The sequence below is a fragment of the Trifolium pratense genome, linkage group LG5 (genome assembly GCF_020283565.1).
Source record: "Trifolium pratense cultivar HEN17-A07 linkage group LG5, ARS_RC_1.1, whole genome shotgun sequence".
Lineage (NCBI taxonomy): Eukaryota > Viridiplantae > Streptophyta > Magnoliopsida > Fabales > Fabaceae > Trifolium > Trifolium pratense.
The window spans coordinates 5,683,078-5,708,810 of NC_060063.1; the positions used below are offsets into that span (position 1 = coordinate 5,683,078).

A 25,733-nucleotide genomic window follows, 5' to 3' on the forward strand; every position below is an offset into this window, starting at 1 on the left:
AATTTTATAATTCATCATTGATATGGTGATTTTAGGGATGGAATATCTAGAGATTGAAATTTTCCGTAGCAAATTCCTGTTATCTTACTTGAAAATAATTAAATATTTTTATGACATTTTATATTAATAAGATAATTCAACCGTTAATTTTACTAAATAATACAAATTTAATTATCTAGCTGGCTATAAGCTACCTTATAATTTATACGATATAAGTTTGTTTATCAACTATTCACTATTTTTTGGACAGTCTCTAAGTTTTCAAAAAGTAAAAAAATAATACTGAATAACAATAAGGTATATTCTTTAGTACCGAACTTGTATTATTGGACACCGCTATTCCATACACAAAATTTTTTGAAATATAAATTATGTAAATATAAGTTATAGTATCGAAATATGATAAGACATTATACTCTTTTTTTTTTCCGTACGTGATAAGACATTATACTTAACATGATTTAACAATGTATTAATCATCGAAATATTCACATAAAAATAATTGAATCATAGAAATTAAAAACAAAAAACAAAAAGAGAGAGCTTAGAAGAAGAAGAAAAAAAGAGCAATTAGAAAGAAAAAAAAAGGAGCAATTAGAAAGAAAAAACTTAATAAAGCGCACAACATGTGTTTTTTGATAACTCATTTTTTATTTCTTTCCTTATTTATAGAGATTTGATTTTAATTATTTCTCTATTAATTATTTGTAATTATTTAATATATTAATGATTTGTAATTATGTGATTGATTGAGAATTTAATATAATCTCATGTGTTGCATCCTCTTGAGAATTTCTCTAGTGTGAAATAAAGGAAATATTCATAAGGAGAATTGAGAAAAGAAAGAAAAAAAAAATGGTTCGCTTGTCATTCTTAGCGATTGTGTTTTTTTTATGTGTTGCATCCTCTTATGCGAGGACTTTTGTTGACGTGCAAGCTATTTGCAAGCGGGCACAAAACAAATATTTGTTCACCGCCAGCGTCAATCACCACTGAACCAACTAACGATTGGTTGAACAACACAAATATTTGTTTCCTTTAAAAATATATTTGCATTGATTATAATTTATTGTAATTGAGAAAAAAAATACAACTATAATATTTGACTGATATCTAATATTAACATATAGGCAAAATTACATGGGTTTTTATCATTTATCTTATTTATTTGTAACACTTTAGTCTTTTATCTTTTATTTGTATCATATATGACCTTTATCTTTTAAAATATGCACAATCATGTCCTTATTTTCAATTATGAAAAAAATATAACTATAATATTTTATTTTACTTATAATATCAACACATAGGCAAAATTACACTATGAGTTTTTATCTTATTTATTTGTAACACTTTAGTACTTTATCTTTTATTTGTATCATAAAGGACCTTTATCTTTTAAAATTATCATAATTATGAATTATATTAAATTAAGGTGATTTCATATATATGGAAAGAAAATATATTTGCAAAGAAAATCGCAAAACATTATAAAAAATCTTATAATAATAGTAGAATTAAAATTGTTCATATAAATACAAAATCAAATTAGATACAAAATCAAATTATACTTAGAGTTTTGACCATATTATACGCTTTGCCAATATTTTTTGGTTGGTAAAATCTATATAAAGACGTTAGTGTGAAATAAAGGAAATATTCATAAGGAGAAGAAGAAAAAAAAATGGTTCGCTTCTCATTCTTAGCGATTGTGTTTTTTTTATGTGTTGCATCCTCTTATGCGAGGACTAATTTTGTTGATGTGCAAGCTATTTGCAAGCGGTCACAAAACCCTTCTTTTTGCTTAACTTTTCTAAATTCAAGACCTGGTGGACCGGGAAAAGACCTTGGTGACCTTGAATCATACACCCTTGGCATACTTCACACCGATGTGTCCAATACAATCACTCTAATCACAAAACTAATTGCACAGAGTGGTAGCGATCAAAAGAAACTAAATCATTACAGTCTTTGCTTGAATTATTTTGGAGATGATGGAATTCTTGGTAGGGTTAAGAGAGCTCAAGAACAATTGAAAATTTCTAATTACGTTGGTGTGAATATGTTTATGGGTACTATAATGAATTTTACTGAAGACTGCGTTTCGCGTGAAAACATTCCCATCGAAGATACTTCTGAGCTTCCAAAAAATGCTAGTGCTGTTAATGATATTGCTGAAATTATTGCTATAATGTCAAATATGTTGACATAATAGTAATGTAAAGTTTTAACATTTTAAATAATAATTGTTGAACTTTTATATTTTGATATGTGATATGATTTTTGTCTCTAGTTTTTTTAACCATCATGATTATTTTTTTTGGTCTAACGAGATCTTCAAACTTTTTCTCGTTGATTTTTTTAATCCAGATATTAGTATAATGGTCATAGTAAGTAGATCGAAGATGGAGATCCCTTAATAAAAATGAAACAGAAAATCAAACAATTAACTATCAGAGAGACAAGAGAGACTGCGAGGATTCCGTAAAGATATTATTGCTCGCGTGTGAATTAAAGATAATAATAAATTAACTATCAGAGAGAATTATGACACCTGATGTCAATTAATCCGATCCTTTATTTAATTTGGAAAATACTAACTAGTGTCCGGGCACTAGTTAAAGAAGTAAATATGGTAAAGTCTTCTTGAAATTTGTGTAATCAACGTCTAAATAATGTAAAAAGTGTTATTTTTTAGGTAGAATTCTCTCGTTTTAGTATTCTTATAACTTGTGTCTCGGAGCTCCGGTTAGCATAACCTTTATAATTTTTTGATTGTTTGTTAACTAATGACGATTTTATTTTTATATACGTCAATGAGGATTTAAACAACTATTGTTTATTTGAAAAATATATGTTTTTATGAATATATGTTCTTTTTTTTAATGAATGTTGATTGTATTTATTTGTATGGACATGCAAAACCAGTAGCCAACCAATAATTTAGTAGGTGATATGGAGAAAAGAGCTCAGGCAAAACCTTAAAGATGCATGCATATTCTTTTAAATCAATTTGGAGTATTGATATTCCTCCTTCTCTAAGTCACTTGTCTCTTGGAGACTTATGCAAGGTAAGTTTTATGATGAGAGGTTGCTTGATGCCTTCAAGGTAAAGCTTCTTTTCATTTATTTTTTGAATGTCCCTATGCATGCAGTCAATATTTGGACTTGGTTAGCTAAGACATTTCAATTAAATTTGCATTTCAATTCTATGGAAGATATCTGGTTGATTTATGATAAAGGTTGGAAGCCTCAATGTAGTATTGTGATTAAAGCTACTTGTTAATTTGATCAATACCATTTGGAATGGTAGAAATCAAGTAAGATTCATTTAACAACAAACTTATCCATTGGAAAAGTGACGTTTCAATGATAGGTCTTGTGTTTCTCTTTCTGGAAACAAGACTAAGCTCGCTCACCTTCAATATGCTTCCATGAGTGACTTGACTATTTTAAAGAAATTCAATGTCATTATATTCACCCTCCATTGTTGAAGTCATTTGGCCCCCTCAAATTTTCAATTGGCTTCTACACTGATTTGAATCAAACTAAATAGTACCTGAAGAATGAAGATCATCAAATTCACATATTCACATCAAAAGGAATGAAAATAAAATTTGACTTGAGAAATATGTAACATGAATAATACTTGAAGGTTTAGGTGAAGGTGTATGCATAAGTGTAAAAAATGAGTTTGGATGTAAAAAATTAATACTTGAGAAAAGTTATTTTGGGTGTAAAAAATTAATATAAGAAACATGTTAATTACATTAATGACGTAGTTAAATGAGTTTGGATTTTAACTCCAAAAATTAACTCAAAAGGTGAGGGTGCTCAAGCACATTTATACACTCAATAGTCCAAGAACCTGAGCAATGGGGACTCCAAATAACTTCAATACACTACAAAAAAATATGATATTCTTGACCAAACTTATTGAGGGCTAAAAAAGCCCTCAGTAATGTAGTTTTAGGTTATTGAAGGCCAAAATCCGTCAGTAATGCATTTATCATTCCTTGAAGAACGAAAAAAGTCAGATTGGACATTAGTGGCGGCTAGGGGCCGCCAGTAATGCAAGAAAGGCTGGTACGCATTATGACGGCTACAGGCCGTCAATAATATTGTTGACCGTTGGTGATTTATGGTGAGGGAGGGCCGCCAGTAATGCACATAATTTACGACGCCTGCAGGCCGTCAGTAATTTATGACCATTATTGATTAGTGGCGGCTGCAGGCCGCCAGTAATGCATTTCGAATTTTAAAATTTTACCAACGATCACTTATACCATATATTTAATTCACTTCTCCTACTTCTCCTATATATAACTCCTCAACAAATCCATTCTACTTCACTTCATTTTTACACTTTCATTCTCTCTCTAAATTTTCTGTAACTTCTCTCTTAAATTTTATACTTTTAACTTTCATACCGCATCCAAAAAGTGGTAAGTGTTTGTATTTTAATTTTACAAAGTTAAAATTTTTGCTTTGTTATTTAAATGTATATGTTCTAATATTTGTTGTTTACTATTTTTATTAGCAAGTGTTATTCTCGTGGTCATCGGAGTTCGTGAGTTAGGAGCGGAGTTCGTGGGTTAGGAGCGCGTCAAGTCAGAATCTACTCGGCACCCAAGTAAGTAATGTAATTTTAATTTATAATACTTAGTGATACTTTTTTTTGACGGTATACTTAGTAATAGATATTAATTAGTACTTTGTGATTTGTTACTAACATTTTATTATCACTATGTATAAAAGTTATTGTTTTTGTAAAAATAATAAAAAAAGTATATTTAAATTTGAAAATTTCGAAAATAGTAAATATTTTTTCATAAAAAGAATTTATTTTTTTTCAAAAAAACAGTATATTTATATTCTTTTTTTTTAAACCGAAATTTTTAAAAATTTCTTTTTAAAAAAGAAAAATCTTTACAGTTTGTATATTTTTTTAAAAAATAAACAAAAGTTAGTATTTTGTGAATTAATAAAGAAAATTTAGGTTTTTTTTGTGAATTAATAAACAATAAAACGAAAAACAATAATTTTAAAAAAGAAAAATGTTAAAAGTTTGTATATTTGTTAAAAGTACAAAAAAAAAAAGTATTTTGTGAAATAATAATCCATAAAAGAAAAATTTTATATTTAAAAAAAGATAATACGTTAAAAGTTGGTAGTTTTGTCAACAAAAAAACTTAGTATTTTTTAGAAATAATAAACCATAAAATTTAAAAATAAAATGTTAAACGTTTATATTTGCGTCAAAAAATAAAATTAAAAAGTTAGTATTCTTTGAAATAATAAACAACACAACGATAAATATTATATTTAAAACAATGTTAAAAGTCAGTATTTTTGTCATCAAATAAGAAAACTTAGTATTTTTGTTAAAATGTTATTGTTGACCCAAAATATGTTCAAAATTTAATATGTTATTGTTGAGTAGACATATGTCCAAAATACTTTTGAAAAATAAAGCAAATTTAATACATTGATCTAATTATATATTAATTAAACTACGCAGATATGGATTTTACCAATCGTAATTGGATGTACGATAGACATAATCCTGGAAAGAGAGGATGAGTTAAAGAGGAATTTAAATTAGGGGTCGAAATATTTATCAATACAGTAAAATATAATGACATTGTGATACGTGAAGGGGGAATTAGATGTCCGTGTGTACTTTGTCGATGTACAAGAATAGGTAACGAAGAAGAAATTAGGTCTCATTTATATAAAAAGGGATTTCAACCTAATTATTGGGTTTGGTCAAGTCATGGCGAGGGACGTTCCACGAGTGTTCTCGTGAATCAAAATCGTGCTTCAAACAGTGTTTTTCAACCCGTTGTTGTTCCCCAATATTATCATCAGCATTATGATCCGTTAAATGAGATGGACAATATGATAACTAATGCCCTTGGGTTTAATACGCCGATTTATGTGCCAAATGACGTCGACGACCCGACTGATGATGAATATGACGTTGATGTTAACGTCGAGCGACCAAACGAGGAAGCCCAACGATTTTTTGATCTTTTGAAAGAGACAAATACACCGTTGTGTGAAGGCTCTCGAGACTCAAAGTTAACGGTGTGTATTAGACTTTTGGGTATCAAGTCTGAATGTCTAGTTTCAGAATACACCATGGACTTGATAACGAAACTGATGTTGGATATAACAATAGACCACCCTCTTGATTGCCAAAAAATTATTATGAAGCAAGACAATTAGTGGCAAAGTTAGGACTCGGAGCGAAGAGAATTGTGTATGTTGTACTATAACAACAAATTTGGTGTAGCTGACGGTGCATTACTTGAATGTAAATTTTGTCAAGAACCAAGATATCGTGTAACAAGAAATTCACGGTCAGTCAGAAGGAAGCCGATCCCAAGAAAGGCGATGTTCTATTTACCCATAATACCAAGGTTACAAAGGTTGTATGCATCGATGCAAACTGCTAGTAAAATGACATGACATCGTGAAAACTATGAAAGGAGAAAAATGTCAGGTGAGTTGCGACATCCTTCTGATGGAATCGCTTGGAAGCATTTTGATCAAGTTTATCCCGAATTTTCTTCGGAGCCACGAAATGTTCGACTTGGGTTATGGTCAGATGGATTTACACCATATACTCAAGTATCAGCCACTCCATATTCATGTTGGCCTGTTCTGGTTACCCCGTACAATCTTCCACCTGACATGTGCATGTCAAAACCTTACATGTTTTTAGCCGCTGTAATTTCAGGCCCATCTAGTCCAACTATTGGTATTGATATCTATTTACAACCTTTGATTGATGATTTGAAGAGATTGTGGAACGGTGTTGCGACATATGATATCAATCAAAAATGAAATTTCAATATGAGAGGAGCTTTGATGAGGACTATTAATGATTTTCCTGCATATGGGATGTTGTTTGGATGGGGGACACATGGTAAACTAGGATGTCCTATTTGCATGATGGACACCAAAGTGTTTTGGTTAGACAACGGTGGGAAGGCTACTTGGTTTGATTGCCATCGTCGGTTCTTGCCTACTGATCATCCGTTTAGAAGAAATAAAAATGCTTTTGTTCATGGTGAGACCGAAACTCGTGATTCACCAGATTATTTGACATCCCGACAAGTCTGGAACAAAGTGAAATATATTTCAAAGGTAGAGGTTGTAGGTGGTGTTGCCTCTAAACTGCGTGGTTATGGACAAACGCACAACTGGACAAAAAGAAGTATCTTTTGGGATCTACCGTATTGGAAAGACAACCTTTTACGTCACAACTTTGATGTTATACATATTGAGAAAAATGTGTTTGAAAATATATTTAACACTGTAATGAATGTCAAAGGAAAAACGAAAGATAATGACAACGCGAGGAGAGACATAGGGTTGTATTGAAAACGTAACGAACTGTTGTTGGTGGAGACATCTAACGGCAAACTTCTTAAACCTCGTGCAAACTATACTCTATCTCCTTATGAAGAAAAATTTGTTTGTTGATGGGTAAAAGAAGTGAAGATGCCAGACGGTTATTCATCGAATTTGGCAAGATGTGATGATGTTTACCACAGAAGGATGCGTGGGATGAAAAGTCATGATTGTCGTGTTTTTTTCCAGACTTTACTTCCGATTGCATTTAGTTCTTTACCCCAACATGTATTGAATCCGCTTATTGAAATCAGTCAATTTTTCAAGAATTTGTGTTCGACAAAGCTAAGAGAGGCTGAACTCATCAAGATGGAAAATGACATTCCACTGACCTTGTGTAAGTTGGAGAGAATATTTCCTCCTGCCTTGTTTGATTCTATGGAGCATGTTGTGGTGCATCTTCCATATGAGGCTAGACTTGGTGGGCCGGTTCAATATAGATGGATGTATCCGTTTGAAAGGTTCATGGGTTATGCAAAACGTGCCGTGAAAAATAAAGCTAGTGTTGAAGGCTCAATTTGTGAAACATACTTACACCGCGAAACAATTTACTTTTGTTCCCATTACTTCAAAGACACGTTGTCATCAAGCCATATTCGCAATGAATCTGAAATATCTCGGTCTGTGAGAATTCACCCATTAAACATGTCAATATTCAGCTTGCCTAGTCATAATGGTGGTGGTGAGAAAGTGTTGTATCCTTGTGACAAAGTTTTATATTCGGCGCATGTTCACTTGCTGATTAATTGCAATGAAGTCGAGCCCTATTTACAGTGAGTATTTTTAATTAATTAATTAAATAATTATTTAATCCAAATTCGCTTATAACTTACGATGTTTAATAAATTAAGATGTTTTTAACACAACATACTTCTGCTCAAATCAATTCACAGTTTCCAGCATGGTTCAAAGAATACATGTACCTTCAAACACCCGCAACTCGTATCATACAACACTTGAGAAACTTATCTGATGGCCCAAAGTCCATCGCTAAACAATGGCACACCTACTTTGTCAATGGTTACAGATTTGAGACACACAGTTGGAGTGAATGAAAAACAACAGTAAACAGTGGAGTGTGTATGAAAGGTGTGACTGAAAATGGTGAAGGAGATTTTTACGGTGTTATTGAGGACATATTTGAATTCGAATACAATTTGTTGGATATTTGAATTGGCTTAATTTTGCTAAAACAAATATACTAACAAGATGTTGGAAAACATGTTACAACATCATATTTGCTAAGGAAATCTCGCGCATTTAATGAGAGCATCTGCTATATATGGAAATCCACTTAAGAGCACGCTTATTGAAGATTTGATCTGATCAGGAGTTTTAAGGATAAGTTAAGACTTAATGGAACAACGGTATGATCACATTTATCCTCTAATCCCTTAAACACTTTTGGAAAGTTTCTATACATTCTTGATGAAGATCAAAAGTGAATCAGATCATCTTTTATGACTCTCAAGGAGCGTCCTGGCATTTGTGAAGAAAGAGGAGTGTGCTATTGTGCTATATATATGAAGATCAAGTTCAAGACTAATTATCTCATTGAAAAGTATTAGAAACACATATTGAGTCTTTGTTGAGTCTTTGTTTGTATTTGTTAATTGTGATTCTTACTTGTGGATTCTATAACACGAGTTAAGAACTGAGTTTATTATTTTAAGGTTACTCCTAAGCTTTGAAATACAGAGTTTACCGTGTGTGATTCACTTGAAGCTTTTAAGCAAGAGTGAAGTAGTGTCTTGGTAAGTTGTTGCCACATCATTCCCAACATTGTATAAACAACACATGTTGTGTTGTGTGAGTGGAAGTGAGATGGGATCTCATGTCTAGGAGTTCCTAGGTAGAAGTTGCATGAGTAGTGTCGAGGTTATAAGACGTAAACTAGGGGTTTGCTGGAGGTCTTAGTATAAGGCGTAAATCCTAGGGTTTGCTGGAGGTCTTAGCAACTAGAACTATTAGTGGATTTCCTTCCTGGATTGGTAATCCCTAGAGTAGGCAGTTGGCTGAATTGGGTTAACAATTACTCGTGCAGTTTATTTGTTTTCTGTCAGTATTTTACATGTTACGTAAGATGTGCTAACAATAGAAACAATATTATTCATAAAGTAGTTGTTGGGACATCTTGGGTAACATCATTCTAGTGATACCAGAATTTCACAATTACCTTGATTACAAGAAAACAGTCGTGTTGTTTTACTGTAAATGGTTTGATCCTTCAAATAGAGGTACCAGATATGATTCAAAGAATAATACCGTGGACATAAAAATGAACAAACATTATCCACTGTATGATCCGTTTGCTATGGCTCATAACGTCAGACAAGTTCACTATGTCCCTTAACCATCAACTAAAAGGGATAAGCGAGGCTGGTGTGCCTCAATAACATCAAAACTAAGGGGTCTGATTGAAAAAAATGAGATAGATGAACGTGAAGGTGAACTATATCAGGAAGATGAGATGTCCAATGTTGATGATGTCATTGCAGTTGAAACTTTTAATCATCTTTGTGTACAAGAAGAAGCCAAAGAAGTACCTCCTGATGGTGATGTTGATGAAGAGGACGTCGAAGCTAATGGTGAAGATGATGGAGGCAGTGATGATGAAGATGTATCAGATTGGGATGACAATTAATTTTATAATATAGTTACTCGCGTTGTAATAATATTTAATCGTTGTACTTGAATATTTGTTTTACTATTAATGATGATGAATTATTATATACTTATATTTGTCATATATTTCTTAATTTTATATATATATATATATATATATATATATATATATATATATATATATATATATATATATATATATATATATATATATATATATATATATATATATATATATATATATATATATATTATAGATGAATCCAGATGAAGACAATTTTGATGATGACATTGTTGATGATATTCCACCGCCGGGCGTCGGACACGTCGGACGCAGACGCGGAGGACGTAGACGTCCTTTACCCCGCCGCGTTGTTCGGAATCGATATTTGGAGGGTATGCCTCGGACTGTAGATGATGTGGAAGAAGAATACGACTCCTACGACGATGATGACCACGAGGATGAGGAAATTGCCGAAGTTGCACTTCTAGCTCCTCAACATGAATTGTTGGTTGAACGATATAATAGACCCATCATCATGCCATATAGTGCCACAGAGTAAGTTAATTATTATTAAGAATTTGTGTTTAATAAATTACTTGGATATATATGATTATTATACTTAACTAATATATATATATAGGGGTTTTCTAACTTAGACCCTAGTTAGGTCTAAGTTAGCAAGGTGCACCTTTTGAGTTGGACAAAAATACCCATTTTTTTTTTTTTTTGAAACAATAGAGCAACTGGGGCATGTATGTAATTTGCATCATAAAAATACCCTTTTTTTTTTTTTTTGAAACAATAGAACAACTATTACATTTTTTAAATTTCTTCCAATTTTCGACCTCATTTTACGTGCGAATCGAACGCCGGTTTCAAAAACTAATACCGGAAACCTTTGTAAAATTGAAAAACGATCAAAATCCATATAAGGAACGTCGAGTTTCGTTGAGTATTGAGGGAGATCGAACCGGGTCAAAAACCGGGTCGCACGACCCGTTTCTGCATAAAACGGGTGGGAGGGACGATGAACAGTGCGCGTCGCCCACGCCCACTCTCACCGGCGGCGCGTGGGGGCGCGTGCGGCCTCAGGGACGCTCTATTTGTTTTTTATTTTTTCATAATAAAATAGTAGATAATATTCTGGAAATTTTGGTATATTTTATGAAATTTTTGGAGACCCGAAACTATTTTTAGTTAATTAAATGATTAAAAAGGTAATTAAAAATATTATAATTCCATAAAAAATTTCCAAAATTTTATGTAAAGTACTATGAATTATTTAGAACCCTCTTGTGTACATCACTCTCCCTAGTTCAAGTCATGAAATTATTTTCACAAATTCCGCTGATTATTTAAAACCATTTAACAAATAATAATAATAATTTCATAGATTTGTACTCTGAAACCAATTGTTTTTTTATTTGTTTCTAATAAAATATTAGATAATATTCTGGAACTTTTGGTATATTTTATGAAATTTTTTGAGACCTGAAACTATTTTTCGTTAATTAAATGAGATAAAACGGTAATTAAAAGCTATTGTTTGCTTCTGAAACCATTTAGCTGGAAGAATGGTTTCAGAGAGTTATACTGTGAAACCATTCTAGCAGTAAAATGGTTTCAGAAGCAAACAATTAAAAATCAACTCCCCTGAAACCATTCTATCAGTGAAATGGTTTCAAAGTACAACGCTCTGAAACCATTGTACCAGCTAAATGGTTTCAGAATGGTTTCAGAAGCAAACAATTAAGAAATTACTCACTGAAACCATTCTACCAGTAAAATGGTTTCAGAGAGTTATACTGTGAAACCATTCTACCAGCTAAATGGTTTCACAGTATTATATAAAGATAATTAAAGGTAGTGAAAAATTGAGTTTTTTTTTTTGTGTCCAAATCAAACGAACCAAGTCTCTATTTGTAGATAAAAAAAAATTATGAATTTTGGTATAAAAATAAAAAAATAAAAAATTAATTTACAACGAAATAATTGAGTTTAAAGTATTAAATGGAAAAAAAAACACGCCAACCACCCAGCAGTTGACACGTGTCCTGCTTTTTTAAAATGAAATTTTCTCTCTCCAGACGCAGATCTAGTGTGGTGCACGCGCTTGCTTATCATGGAGATAGATGATATGGACTGTCTGATTGATCCGACAGCCATGATGAGATCATCTCTTGGCCGTCTGATGGAAATCAACGGTCTGTAACGGTGGTCCTGCGGTAGGCGCGCGACACTGGATCAGCGCCAATATGTTTTTTTTTTTTTTTAAAAAAAAAGAAAGGGTATTTTTGTCCAACTCAAAAGGTGCACCTTGCTAATTTAGACCCAACTGGGTCTAAATTAGCAGCCCCTATATATATATATATATATATTGTTTTAATTCATTTTTGTGCAGTTTGCAACCGCAAAATGCGGCAACGAAGGCCATCAACAATGCATTAAAATCCAAATTTCAAGCTCCATATCTAAATTGGACGGAGGTCAGAGCAGATGAACGTGGATATCACCAATTTTGGAATGGCTTTAGAGTACGTTATTATTTATAATTACTTTTTTATTCAATTAATTTTGTTACTAAATATATATTATATTTATTAATTTATTAACAATATTTCTTTATTTTTCGTAGTCACAAGTAACCTGGCTAAATCATCACACAACGACTATTGAGGCAATATTCAACAAAAAAGCAACCAAACGTCTATCGACCTTACTTTCTGAAGCACGAAAAAACGTTGCAAAGGATCCATCAAAACCACCACTCTGGCTCGCTGGTAATTCATACCCTCTATTGCGCCTCAGATGGGAAGAGGAAGATTACAAGGCAATATGTCAGAAGAACAAAAACAACAGACATACTGATGAAGCCAATCGTGCATGCGTACACTCTGGAGGTTCGAAATCTGCCGGAACACTTCGCCTTGAATTCATTCAACGTTTTGGTCGTCCACCCACCTTTCTGGAAATGAATGAAATGATGCACAAGTATGCAGAGTCCGGTGAATGGACAGGGACAAGGGTGGAAGATGTTTCGGTAAGTATTTATATATATTATTTATTATTTATTTCTTATAACATATTTAAACATTATAATTAATTAATTAATGATTCTTTATTTTTTAATTTATTGTAGAGGTTGACGCAGATTTTTGTTGAAGAATATAATGCCAACCAACAAAGACTACCACCTCATAGGCGAGATAATGATGAGATTCATCGAAATAGGATTTCGTTGGCTTTTGTTCAGAATGCTGGTGGTATAAATCGAGGTCGCAAATTCGCTGCTGGGTCTACATCTTCTTTGTATGAAAGTGACCCAAGTGGATTAAGAGATGTCAGTTACACCTCTAGTATGAGTACAGGACGATCTCGGCCAGCTCAAAGAGACGAAACTGATGAAGAGTATGTAGCACGAATGAGGGCCACGATTCGAGAAGAACTATGCGGAGAAATGGAAGCAACAATTGAGGAGCGGGTGGACCAACGAGTTGAAATTCATTTTCAGGAAAAATGGAATGAATACATTGCGCAGATGGGGGCGGTTGGGCAAGGATCATCATCTCAGGGATCGGCACAACAAAATCAGAATGCCGGTGAACAAGAATATCGACCGGATTTAAATAACATGTACAATTTGAATCAGCTGTCGGAGTACCGAGAGGGTGATCCGATATTGAGTATGAGCATAGAGGATATGAGTCAAATGCTTAATGATCTAGTTCATTTGCAATTTTTGGATCCTGTTGAGCAAACAAGTGGAACCAGTGGCGGAAGCGGTAGAAATCATCAACAAACTGGCTTCACCGAATACCATCGACAGAGATCATCATATCAAAATCAACCCGCATGACAACTACACCAATCAACCCAAGGCAGAAACTTCCTCGTTCATAGGCCTGTGGCGCGGCCTTTGGCGCCTTTGGTGCGACCGAACCCACTCCCCCTAGTAAGAATAATTGAGGGAGGTAGAGGACGAGGCCAAGGGAGGCCGCGTGAGCCAACATACAGTGGCAAGGGAAAACAACCACAAACTCAGCCTGACCGACCAAGTGACGGCGGATATTGAATCGATGATAATCATGATGTAATTTTAATTATCTTTTGATTTAATTAGTTGTAACCTAATGACAATTTATTATGTTTAATTGTTGTTTTTTTTTGTGATGGTATGTTTAATTATGCTTGGTTGAAATGACAATATAATTATTATATTTAATTATGCTTATGTTAAGTATTTATATTATGTTTTTAATTAAATTTTAATATTTTTTTGCCAAAATAAAATTATATTTAATATTTTTTAATTATTTATTATGCAGTATATTTTTTTTAAAAAATTAAATATTTAAAACTCGAATTTAAAAAAAAATTAATAATTTAATTATTTAAAAATCAAATATTATTGATTTTTAAAAAATTAAATTATTAAATTATTATTTTTTAAATTCGAAGCACATTATTGGAGGCTGCAGGCCGCCAGGAATTCACCCTCGAATTCCATTATTGGCGTCTGCAGGCCGCCACAAATGCCGTCGCTTTTGCAATTAGTTCAAGTCATGTGCATTATTGGCGGCTGTAGGCCGTCAGTAACGTTATTGATGGTCTTGGGCCGCCAATAAACATTACTGGCGAGCATTTTCCAGAGGGCCCTTGGCCACCAATAATGCATGCAATTGTGGCGAATTTTGTGCATTATTGAGGGCTTTTGGGCATTTGGCCCTCAATAAACCCTTGTTTTCTTGTAGTGATAACAACATCATGAAAACAAGTCTAAATCTTGTTTTTAATGATGAGAGTGTCATTGGACATTAGCTTCCATGGTAGGTAGTCCTATCAAAGTTGATCTACTGTTGGATATAAACATCTACACACTTTGAAAGTTGTTTGAGGAAGATTTGCTAGAATATGCGTGGAAGTCGACCTCAATCACCCGGTTATTGGTCATGTCGAAATTAATGGTGAATGGTATCAAGTTCAATATGAAGGTCTCCATATAATATGTACTAAATGTGGCTTTTATGGACACATATTGAGAGACTGTGCCAAAAAAAAAAAAAAGACATTTTGGACATGTCGGCGACGATGAGCAGCGGTAACTATTGGAACGAAAGAAAAAAGAAATTGAAGGCTGATACCATATTGGAACAATAAAAGAAGAAGAATTTCTGAATATATATACCTCATGGGTTTTCATTGATATTTTGTGAATGTTACAACTTACTCATTGAGGAAGAAGACTCAATGATTTATATATACAACAGGAAACCCAAGGTAAGTGCATGTCGTTGCTATAAGTGTTGTTGCAAAAAGTTTTACAACGACATTTAAAGTTGTTGCCATTTCTAATATTTTTCACAACAACCAGAGTCGCTGCAATAAAGAGGTTCTTGAATCAAATCAATATTATTAAAATATTTTTCTTTGGTCATTATATATGTTCTTGTAGTGTTTTTTTTTTTGGTATAGACTTGTAAAAATAGTTAAATATTTAATATCTCATATAATAGTTGATTTGAAAGAATATGGAGTTAAATTTATAGGTTATATTTCTCTTTTGTTCTGGTCTTTTGTTCTGGTCTTTTTTTAGTAGGCTAGCTTTCATAGACATGACATTGGCCTTATTCTATGACATTTTTCTGTTTTTCATCCGGCGTACACCATATTCATGAATTTGATATTGACTTATTCTCTTTAGTCTTTGCTCACTAAAATAGTTTTCTCAAATGCTTCCTTATATTAGATTGATTTTGTGCACTGTAAAAAAAATAACAAAGTGAATTAGTAAATTAAAAATATGAAGAGAAAAGTAATCAACAAATTAAAATGAAGAATAGAGTGAAAGTAGTGTACCATGCTCATGAACTTAATATTGACCTAATCTTTTGCTCTTAAATCTTTGCTCACTAAAACATTTTTCTCAAATGATCCCTTATATTATTGATTTTGTGCACCATAAGAAAAAAAATAACAATAACAAAGTGAATTAGTATATATAAAATATGAAGAGCAATGTGATATACAAATTAAAATGAAGAATAGAGTGAAAGTAGTGTACCTAGTTCCCATGAGGTTTGAGAATTCCATACAAAAAAATGATTGAGCTTTGAGCGATGGATTGATATTTAACTTTTACGGTTGAGAAACTTTCCCACAAATGACTCATGCACTTTCAGATTAATAAATTAATAGTTATCACTACATTATTATATAACAAATTCTCTAAAAATATGGTAAATAAGAGGAAGGTTGTTCCACATATTATAACTGCACCACTATTCTTTGTTTGAAACGTGATGGATTAGTGGATTTTTTTAGTTGATAATTATGGGTGAGTGGAGTTAAAAATGGTTGGTATTTTTAATTTATTTATTTTTAATTAATTATTTTTAATTGTTTGTTGGAATAAGTCATTTTTTGTAGCAATAACAATATTGTTGAGAAAATAAAATCATATTGCAACAATTTAAAAAGATTGTTGTTAAATCTATATTTTTGCCAACAAGTTGATTTTCGTTGGAAAAATGTTGTTGCCAAAATTCTTTATTCTTGTAGTGTGTGTTAATTAATTTGGAATTTTCCTCTAGAGGTGTGGGTCAACTCAACTATGATGGTGCTTATAAGGAATCAACAAACAATGCAGATATTTGAAAGGATTTGTTCGAAAGATTGGAAGTTGTGAATGTGATGCCCTCCATGCAGAGATGTGGGAATGTACATTGACATAGATTTGGCTTGGAAACAAGGATTACTCACCTGATAGTGGAGAGTGCGATTCCAAGGTGCTAGTTAACATGGTAAGAGAGACCTGCAACATCAATGGAAACACACTCATTTTGATTAAGGGCATTTGTGACTTCATGGTTTTGAATTGGTAGATCCAAATAAAGCATTATTGACGTGAAGAAAATAGATGTGGAGTACATTACAAAAGATATTCATCTATATCAATTAAAAATCTTTTTTTTCCAACTCCATGTCTGGGAAAAAACAAATCAGGAACTAGCTAGAAACAAGCTATCAATATGCTTTTCATATTTGTTCCTAAACTTAAGCTAATTCTAATTTCTTATATTCTGATCATTTAGCTTTATTTTTTGCCACTAACAATTTTCATTGGTGAAACAAAGAAAACAACAATTCATAAATGGGTTTCCCTTGTTCAATCGCTATTATTAATTCTTGTCTTAAAAAATAAGGGTTGCGTTTCATAAAATATAGATGAAAAACGTTTAAGGTTTTTTTTTTTAAGGTAGAATTAGCTTAAGCTTGGTAATAGAGTAAAAATCCATTATAATTTGACTCGATTATTTGTATGAATAATATTAGGATAATAAGTTTTGAGTTTATATTCTTAAGTTTGTTTTTCGTTTTCTGTTTGACAAACTCTCGATGTTGCATCGTGAGTTTGAGGTAGGTGTTAGATAATAAGTCATTGAGCTTAAGCTATTGGGCACATTAGGTTTATAGTCCACTAGATTTTACTATACAATCTTTTGTAATTCTATTTTATAATGTAATGCAATGATATTTTATTGGTATTCTATTGAAACCCTAGCTGTCTTTCTCTTTTCTTATTTGTGTATCACTATTCTAACAAATAAAAGAATTATTTATCTATTATTATATTTTAAAGATAATTTGTACCAAAAAATAAAAAATAATAATTTCATTAAGAAAAATACAATTTATTTTATAAGCATTACACTATTTTTTAACATTTTTCCATAAACAAAATTCAATATTCAATATTGAGTATTACATGAGCATGTAGTCAGAGGAGTTCGATTCCTGAGTCATGCATATAGAGAAAATTTTGTTAAAAGAGAAGAACTCACCTTGTCTGCATCACCACAAATTTCCAACAGAGATAAATCATTACTAACGTGAAAAACTTTGTACCAATATCATGATAATGTAAAAATGAGTAGTAAAAATTCAAAAATGTAAAAAAAAAATATTTCTTTGAAAAGAAATCATTTACCTATTAGTTTAATGACATAATATATAACGATACATTCAAATTTTTAAACATACAGTAAAAACACAGTAAAAAAAAAATACACATTAAAAATTCCCCTTAAAAGTGTAAAAATTAACCCTTTTATTTGTTTATTTTTTACTACTATCGCAAGATCCTTAGCCCTTAGCATGACTCATATACAAGCCTAACATATTAACTAGTACTGTACTACATCCATTAGATTTTTAAAGCGTACAAGCCTAACTCTGTTCACCATCTTTAATCTTATAATAAATGCCCTTTTTTAATGCACATTTTTTTCGTGGTGATTAAATTCATATATATGAAGAGAACAAACTAGGTAATTGGACTCAAGTGTTTAATGAATTTTATCAAAAAATACGGATTTTGGGAGAATCCAAATTCGATTTTTGGGTGAAACAATTTTTTGTCAAATTTTAATTAGAAAAAATTAGTGAAAAAAAAGTAGAAAGGAGTATCCAAATGTCAAGTGCTAAGTTAATTGAATCGTGTTTATTTTTATTGTTGCATATGTGATGTTTCAGGGCCCTTTTCTTTGTACCATTACGATGTTGCCTGTTCCTAAATTACAATTAATTAAAGAGTTGAGTCTGATACGATAAGGAAATTTGATTTTTTATTTTTTATTGCATTTAAAAAAATTATAAATTTGGTATGTATAAATCAGATATATTATTTTTTTAATGTATTAAAAAAAGAAAAATTTACTGTTCCAGTCCAGTGAGTTTATATAATTAAAATTTGTATCACACTACGTTGCATTGGTGGGTACCGGTCCTCGTACTTTTTTTTTTACAAGTACCGGTCCTGGTACTTGGTACAGCATTTAAAAAAAAAATTATGGTACCAGTACCTCTATATAATTTTTTTTAATATAATTATATAATTAAAATAATATAATTATATTGTTTAAACAAATAATCAAACATAAAAAATAGCAAACTTTAAAGTAGTTATAATGTGGTTTATATTTTTTAGGAAATTATGTATAGTAGTACTATGCGGCTCTGGTTTTAAAAAGAAATAAAAATGGAAGAGAAATGAATCGATTTTAATTCTAAACTAAAGTGAATTTTTATTAAAAAATAAACAAATCAAAAAAGAACTAGATTGAGAACTGTTGCAAAAAGAAAAAATGGGAACAGTTTTTGATGAAATATATACCACGCGCGTAATTCGAAAGTACCAAATACGTATCCGCATGAAAAAAAAAACCGATACTCTGAGGGTACGTATCGGGAAAGTACCGTACATGTACCAGTACCCAATACATATCTGGTACCGGTACTCTGTCTAAAATGGAATACTCGTAAAGTTTACAAACAAAAGGGCTCGACCACCAAATGTGGAAGTTTAAACCAAGAGTAACATTACACGTTTTCAACCACCACAATGATTACGATTTAACTTTATCTACCATGTGGGGAATTGTAGTCTCTTTGCCTTAAATATTCTACAATTCCGCTCATGCCACATAACTCTCTCTCTTCTTTTTCCTATAATTGATTATCAATAAAAAATCTTTTTACATTTTCTCATAAAATTTCTTTTAAGAAAAATACTTGAAGTTATTATATTTTACTTTTTTTTTTCTTGTCAAGTAACTTAGTAGCAAATAATTTTACCTGAAAGATGAATAAGTGGAGTGTCCAAAATTTTAACTCCGATTTCTATGTATATAATATGACGTCTCTACTAACTGAGTTAAACTTATTAAGACATATTTTACCTTTTTTTTCATCTTATAATTTAGTACGGTTTTCAACCATTAACAACCCACATGATAATGCACCAAACTCTTATTGGGATGAAGAGAATTTAAAGCATCTAAAGGTGTGATGAAATGGTTAAATCTCTTCATGCACTAAAAGTTATATATAAGTGTAAAGCATGTACATATTTTATAATAAGAACCTCTACCTTGTCTACAAGCAATATAGACACAAGTAAATTCGAAACATACTTTTTGTAAAATCCAAAATGTTCATGCTTCAATACAGTAATATTGTAGAATTTGTAGCCATCTCCATCCTCTTCTTCTTATACATTCACTATTGGAGACGCAATAGGGGTAAAATTGTTCCGAGTTGGCCAATAATTGGTATGGTACTTACGATTCTGCGTTATGTGCCCGATTTTCATAATTTTACGACGTTAGTTTTGAAACGTCATGGAGGAACTTTTCAATTTGAAGGTCCCTGGTTCACAAACACAAGTTTTACCGGTACCTCTGATCCAAAGAACATCGATCACGTTACAAACAAGAATTTTGGAAACTACGGGAAAGGATCTAACTTCAAAGAAATTCTTGATGTTCTTGGAGGTAGTATTTTAAATTTGGATTTCCATGAATGGAAACTAGAGAGAACAGTGAATCAATTAATTTTCAAAAGGAAAAATTTCCAGAACTTCTTTCACCGATCTGTTCAGAAGAAGGTGGAGAACTACCTACTACCATTTCTTAACGATGTATCCGAAGCCGGAGCTCAGGTGGACTTGCAAGATGTCTTGAATAGGTTCACCTTTGACATAACCTGCACCATTGCATATGGATTTGATCCTAATTGTCTTCCAAACAAGTTTAGTAAGCTTAGAGAAATTGCTTCTCTAAAATCTCTTCCTGTGATGGAGGAAGTAATATTTTACAGACACTTCATTCCAATTTATTTACGGAAGCTGCAGAAATGGCTCAATGTTGGACAAGAGAAGAAATTCAAGGTTGCCCAAGAAAATATCGACCGGTTTTTGTACGAATGTATGAGTACATATTCCAGCAGATGCGGTGAAGAATTTGACGTATGTTATTTCGACTTGGTAAAAGAACTGACGAAAGAAGGTTATGGAAGAGGGGAAATGAGTGAGACGTATGTAAGAGACACAGGATTCTCTCTTCTGATAGCAGGAAATGGCACAATTAGTTCAGGTCTCAGTTGGTTTTTTTGGCTTGTGTCAATTCATCCCGTTGTACAAGCCAAAATTATTGACGAGATCAACGAGAATTGTCACACTCAATATGAGAATTGTATTGCTTCGAGGGAAGAGGATCTTGACAAGCTAGTTTATCTCCATGCTGCATTATGCGAAGCATTGAGGCTTTATCCTCCAATACCTTTTGAGCATATTTGTTCCGTCAAATCCGATATACTACCTAGCGGAGACCATGTTAGTGAAAATACAAAGTTAATGTACTCTATGTATGCTATGGGAAGGATGGAACAAATATGGGGAGAAGATTGCATGGAATTTAAGCCTGAGAGATGGATATCAAATAAAGGATACATTATACATGTTCCATCTTTCAAGTTTTTAACTTTCAATACAGGTCCTAGAAGTTGTTTGGGTAAAGATCTTAGCTTTGTTCAAATGAAGATGGTTGCAGCTACTATATTATGGAAGTTTCAAATTAAGGTAGTGGAAGGTCACCCTGTAATGCCAAGAATTTCTATTATTCTTCGTATGAAACATGGCTTGAAGGTTGAGGTCACTAAAAGATGCATTTGACAGAGGTTACTAAATACATTGTTGTTATGTGTGTCTTGGCTAAATATTGTTATGGTTTGGTTGTATTAATAATGTCTATGGTATTTTCAATTATCCACAGACTATGCCTCTTTGTGTGTCTTTGTTGAAGTATTGTTATATTTAGAGCATCTCCAAGTAATTCAAAGAGATGTAAACTCTATTACAGTACACAGACAAGTGTTTTTACCTTTCTAAGAAATAATATGTTTTAAGATAACACTTGAATTCTTTTGACTTTTGAAATATTTTGCTAACACTAGGTAGTAGAGTGTGTTTCAGAGTATTTGTATTTTTATTGCTTGATATCGCACTATTGCTCTGATGAGGTAGTTTCTGCAACCGCATCATATTATTATTGTGGTGTAATTTTCATTTACGTGTACGGCCACATCGTAACCACATCAGAAGTCACATCAGACTATTTTGATCATGTTTGTTCAAATTTTCTCACCAAACTTGTTCAAAAATAAAATTTATCACCAAAAAATAAAATTTATGAACCACAAATCCTAATCTGCAAGCCAAACTCTAAAGCCAATGGAGATGGAAAATTTTGTAGTAGCGAGAAATTGAAAGGTTGACAATGATATATAACTACTGTATTACTTTGCACAATGGTTAGATTGACTTATATAAGCAAGGTCGCTTGTTTGATTCTTTGCTGGCAGAATTTGGCATTCTTATTATAAAAAAAATTAACACAAGTTACGAACGGGTCTGGTTTATATATAGCCGGTTCTTTGGATTCTTCAGTCTGACCATCGCTCTGTTCACGCCGATTTTCACCGGTTTGCAAGCAAAACTGGTCCTACAAGCTGACCAACCCTCCCACTCCACCAGTTCACGGTCTGACTGACCAGTCGAATTTTAAAACGATGCACCTACTCGTGAAAACACTTTTTTTTGTTCAAATAAATGAAAAATTCTAACAAATACACCTTAAACAACAACACTTTCACCTTACACACAACGCTTAAAATAAAAATCGCTTTCTAATGTGCACCCTTTGAGAACGCCATAAATGTAAAATTAAACGCTTTTATAGTTAAACCTAAAATAGCACCAATCAAGACATTAAGTTTAAGTGGTTAATGAGCTTCTTCTATGACAAATCATTTAAGAGAGAACTTGAGTTCGATTCATGATGGAAATAATTGTTGACCAAATTTTCCTAATTAACTTTACAACCAAACTCCGAGTTATCAAACTCTCTTCTTTAAAAATGAAAGGGTTAATAACCATAAAAAATAAAAATGGCACCCCGATAATTAATCTTGGTACCTTTATAGGAGGCCTACTTGTGTACATAATAAACATTTTTACACAATTATCAAAATTGAACAATTTACCCACATCAATTTACCCTTTTTGTTTAAGTAAAATTGTGGATGGCAACCAAAATTTTGTTATATTTTTGTTTCCTTATTGAAAAAAAATTGACTTAGTGACCGACAAAATATGTCACTATAATTCGTTTGTCCGTAGATAAAGATCAATGTTACCATTTTTTTCATTTATAACTCTTTTTTTATGGTCTTTTTCAATAATTACCTATGTCCAATGATTTTAGTAGGGATGTAATGATATCCATGGACGCAGATAGTATGATATTCGTATCCACTCCATTAGATAAATATGATATTCATATCCGATCCATATCCGTGCGGGTATTCACTAAGCGGGTAATCCGCTGATTCTGCTGTATCCGCGGATATCAACATATATTCATAGATGATAATTTTTTTAAAGAAATTTTTTTCTTTCTAATTATACCTAGAATTTCTTAAAAGAAGTAAAAGAAAAATATTAACACATAATAATATTCATACATCTCACTTTCAATTTACAACAATGTCACCACATTCATTTTTCTTCTTTTTATCGAAACTTAATATAATATTCATAAATTTCTCTTTTAAAAAATAATATACATACATTTCTAACTAAAATAAAATTCATCATAAAGTTATGCGAAAAATAAAAGCCTCTTTTATATTTAATAACTAAGGATATTTAAATAAGTTTCTTATTTATTAGCAGGTATGGATATCCACGGGCGTGGATACGATTAAATTTGTATTCATATCAATTAAGTATTAGGTAATTAAAATATCTATTTATTTCATCCGTGGATATTCATTAAGTTATCTGCCCCGTATCCGTGACGAATTTTATCCGCGAATATTTGCGGGTATGGATATTTTTTTCATCCTAGATTTTAGTCCGCAGATAAGACTTGATTATTTCCTTTTTTTTAATAAAAAAAATGGTAAGTAGGGTATGGTAATAAATGAGGGAGTGGTACGTAGTTGAATGAATGCAAAGTAGTGGAAGCCACCACATGTTAATCACGTGATGAAAATGAGGTATGCTATATCACGCGAAGGTATTTCACACCAAAGTTGGGCCCGGTCCTGATTTAAGGCAATGCATTCGTGGTTTAAGGCTCAATATTTTAAGGCGTATAAATTTTTTTATTATGCTTATATAATATTATATTTAAAAAAAATAATTATTATACATATAATTGGTAGGATTATTAAAATAGAACTCCGTAGATCAAAAATGAAACAATGACACGACTTTTGTCTTTGTTTATGTTGCGTTTATTTTGTGATGTTTTAATTCGTGCGTTTTTGTAAGGTATGTATGGATTGTATAGCGTTTTCTTATTTAAGTTTGGATTTAATTGATATGCACCGACGGTGTAAAATAATTTTACACTGTCAACCAATACCAACTATGTTTTTCGCCACATCACCCCACTCCACCCCACTTTCTTGATATGACATGGCAAAATAATGGTTGTTTATTAGACGATTGTGCAAAACTATTTTACACTGTCGGTGCATATCAATTAATCTCTAGATTTGGTGTTGTTTTATTTTGTGTTCCTAATTTTATTAATAAGTTATTTAACTTATTTTCTACAAATTGTTAATACTTATTGAAATTTTTTTCATCCAATTTTAACCATTTGGATTTTACAGGTTTTCAATTCTCCTTCGAAGTCAACTTTCTACTTCATAGATACTACAGTTCTCTACTTGACTTTTTTTTTGTTCTTATTTGAAGTTTTGAAGATCTTACGTAAGAAACATTTATTAGATAATGAAAAACGAAAAAAGAAATTGCTAAATTTATTTTCAAAAGGTAGATATCCAAGAAAATTTGGCTAATAATAGCAATGAATATTTGAATCAGTCAAACGAAAATTTGGATCATGAAAATGATGAAGTTGATGATAATTCAATTTGCAAATGAAAGAAGTTTGTTTGTTCCTTCTTGTATTTGACCTAAAGTCCATAAAATGTTAGTAACGGAACTGACGAAAGTTTCACGAATACATGTTTTCGAGGATGGATTGTCTCCTATGGGACTCTCCAGTTTCCTCATGTGTGGTAATCCACACCATTCAATGATTTTTTTATAATTTTTAAAATGTTTATTGTTTCAATTTTAAAGGCTATGATTACACCGGACTCTCCGGTTGAGAGGAGAGGATCCAGTCTCCATATGTTTTCATACTTGAATTGCTAGCATGTGAAGTACTAGTCACTGTATCTACAGTTTAACCTATCTTTAATGACATTTCAAAACATGGCCCAAAAAATGACACTCGATTGGTATACAGCTTTATAAGCATTGAAATATTCTAGAGTATCTGAAAAAGTTATATAGAAACCAAAATCCCACCGTTTTGAATAGTGAAGATGGATTTTCCTCAAAAACATATTCGTCCTAGATGTAAGACCAAATTTGACCATCGTGTCAATACAAAATTTTGATCACTAATATCTTTAATTGTCTCTCATTAAAAATTAGAAAAATTTAATAATACATTTTAGTCAAAGTAGCTCTTATAAAAATGGACGGAAAGAATAAAATGAGAGATGTTAAATTAATTATATAATGCAAAAGTAATAGTGTTTCCATGTTTAATTTAATTGTTAGGTTGAAAGTTAGGGATTGAATTCTGAACATTTCACGTATTAATTTTTTATTTTTATTTTGGTACATTTTCACGTATTAATTTTAATGTTGAATTTTTAACAAATAGATTATTTGACAAAAAAATAATTAATTCAAATAATTTTTTTTGTTAAGTTACAAAAAATAAATTAATCTTCTAAGTATGTATAGTACTTTTGG

General features: G+C 31.7%; 2 protein-coding genes across 2 annotated transcripts; both read left to right on the forward strand.

Moving 5' to 3' along the window:
- Nucleotides 1-1,684: 1,684 nt before the first annotated feature.
- On the forward strand, nt 1,685-2,212 carry LOC123885924 (pectinesterase inhibitor 1-like). Its single transcript, XM_045935260.1, has one exon. The coding sequence runs from the start codon at nt 1,685-1,687 to the stop codon at nt 2,210-2,212; it is 528 nt and encodes a 175-aa protein (XP_045791216.1).
- A 17,639-nt stretch (nt 2,213-19,851) lies between these two features.
- Nucleotides 19,852-21,800, forward strand: LOC123887512 (alkane hydroxylase MAH1-like). Its single transcript, XM_045936839.1, has one exon. It carries the CDS (start codon nt 20,040-20,042, stop codon nt 21,558-21,560), a length of 1,521 nt encoding a protein of 506 aa, XP_045792795.1. The 5' UTR covers nt 19,852-20,039; the 3' UTR covers nt 21,561-21,800.
- Nucleotides 21,801-25,733: the final 3,933 nt, after the last annotated feature.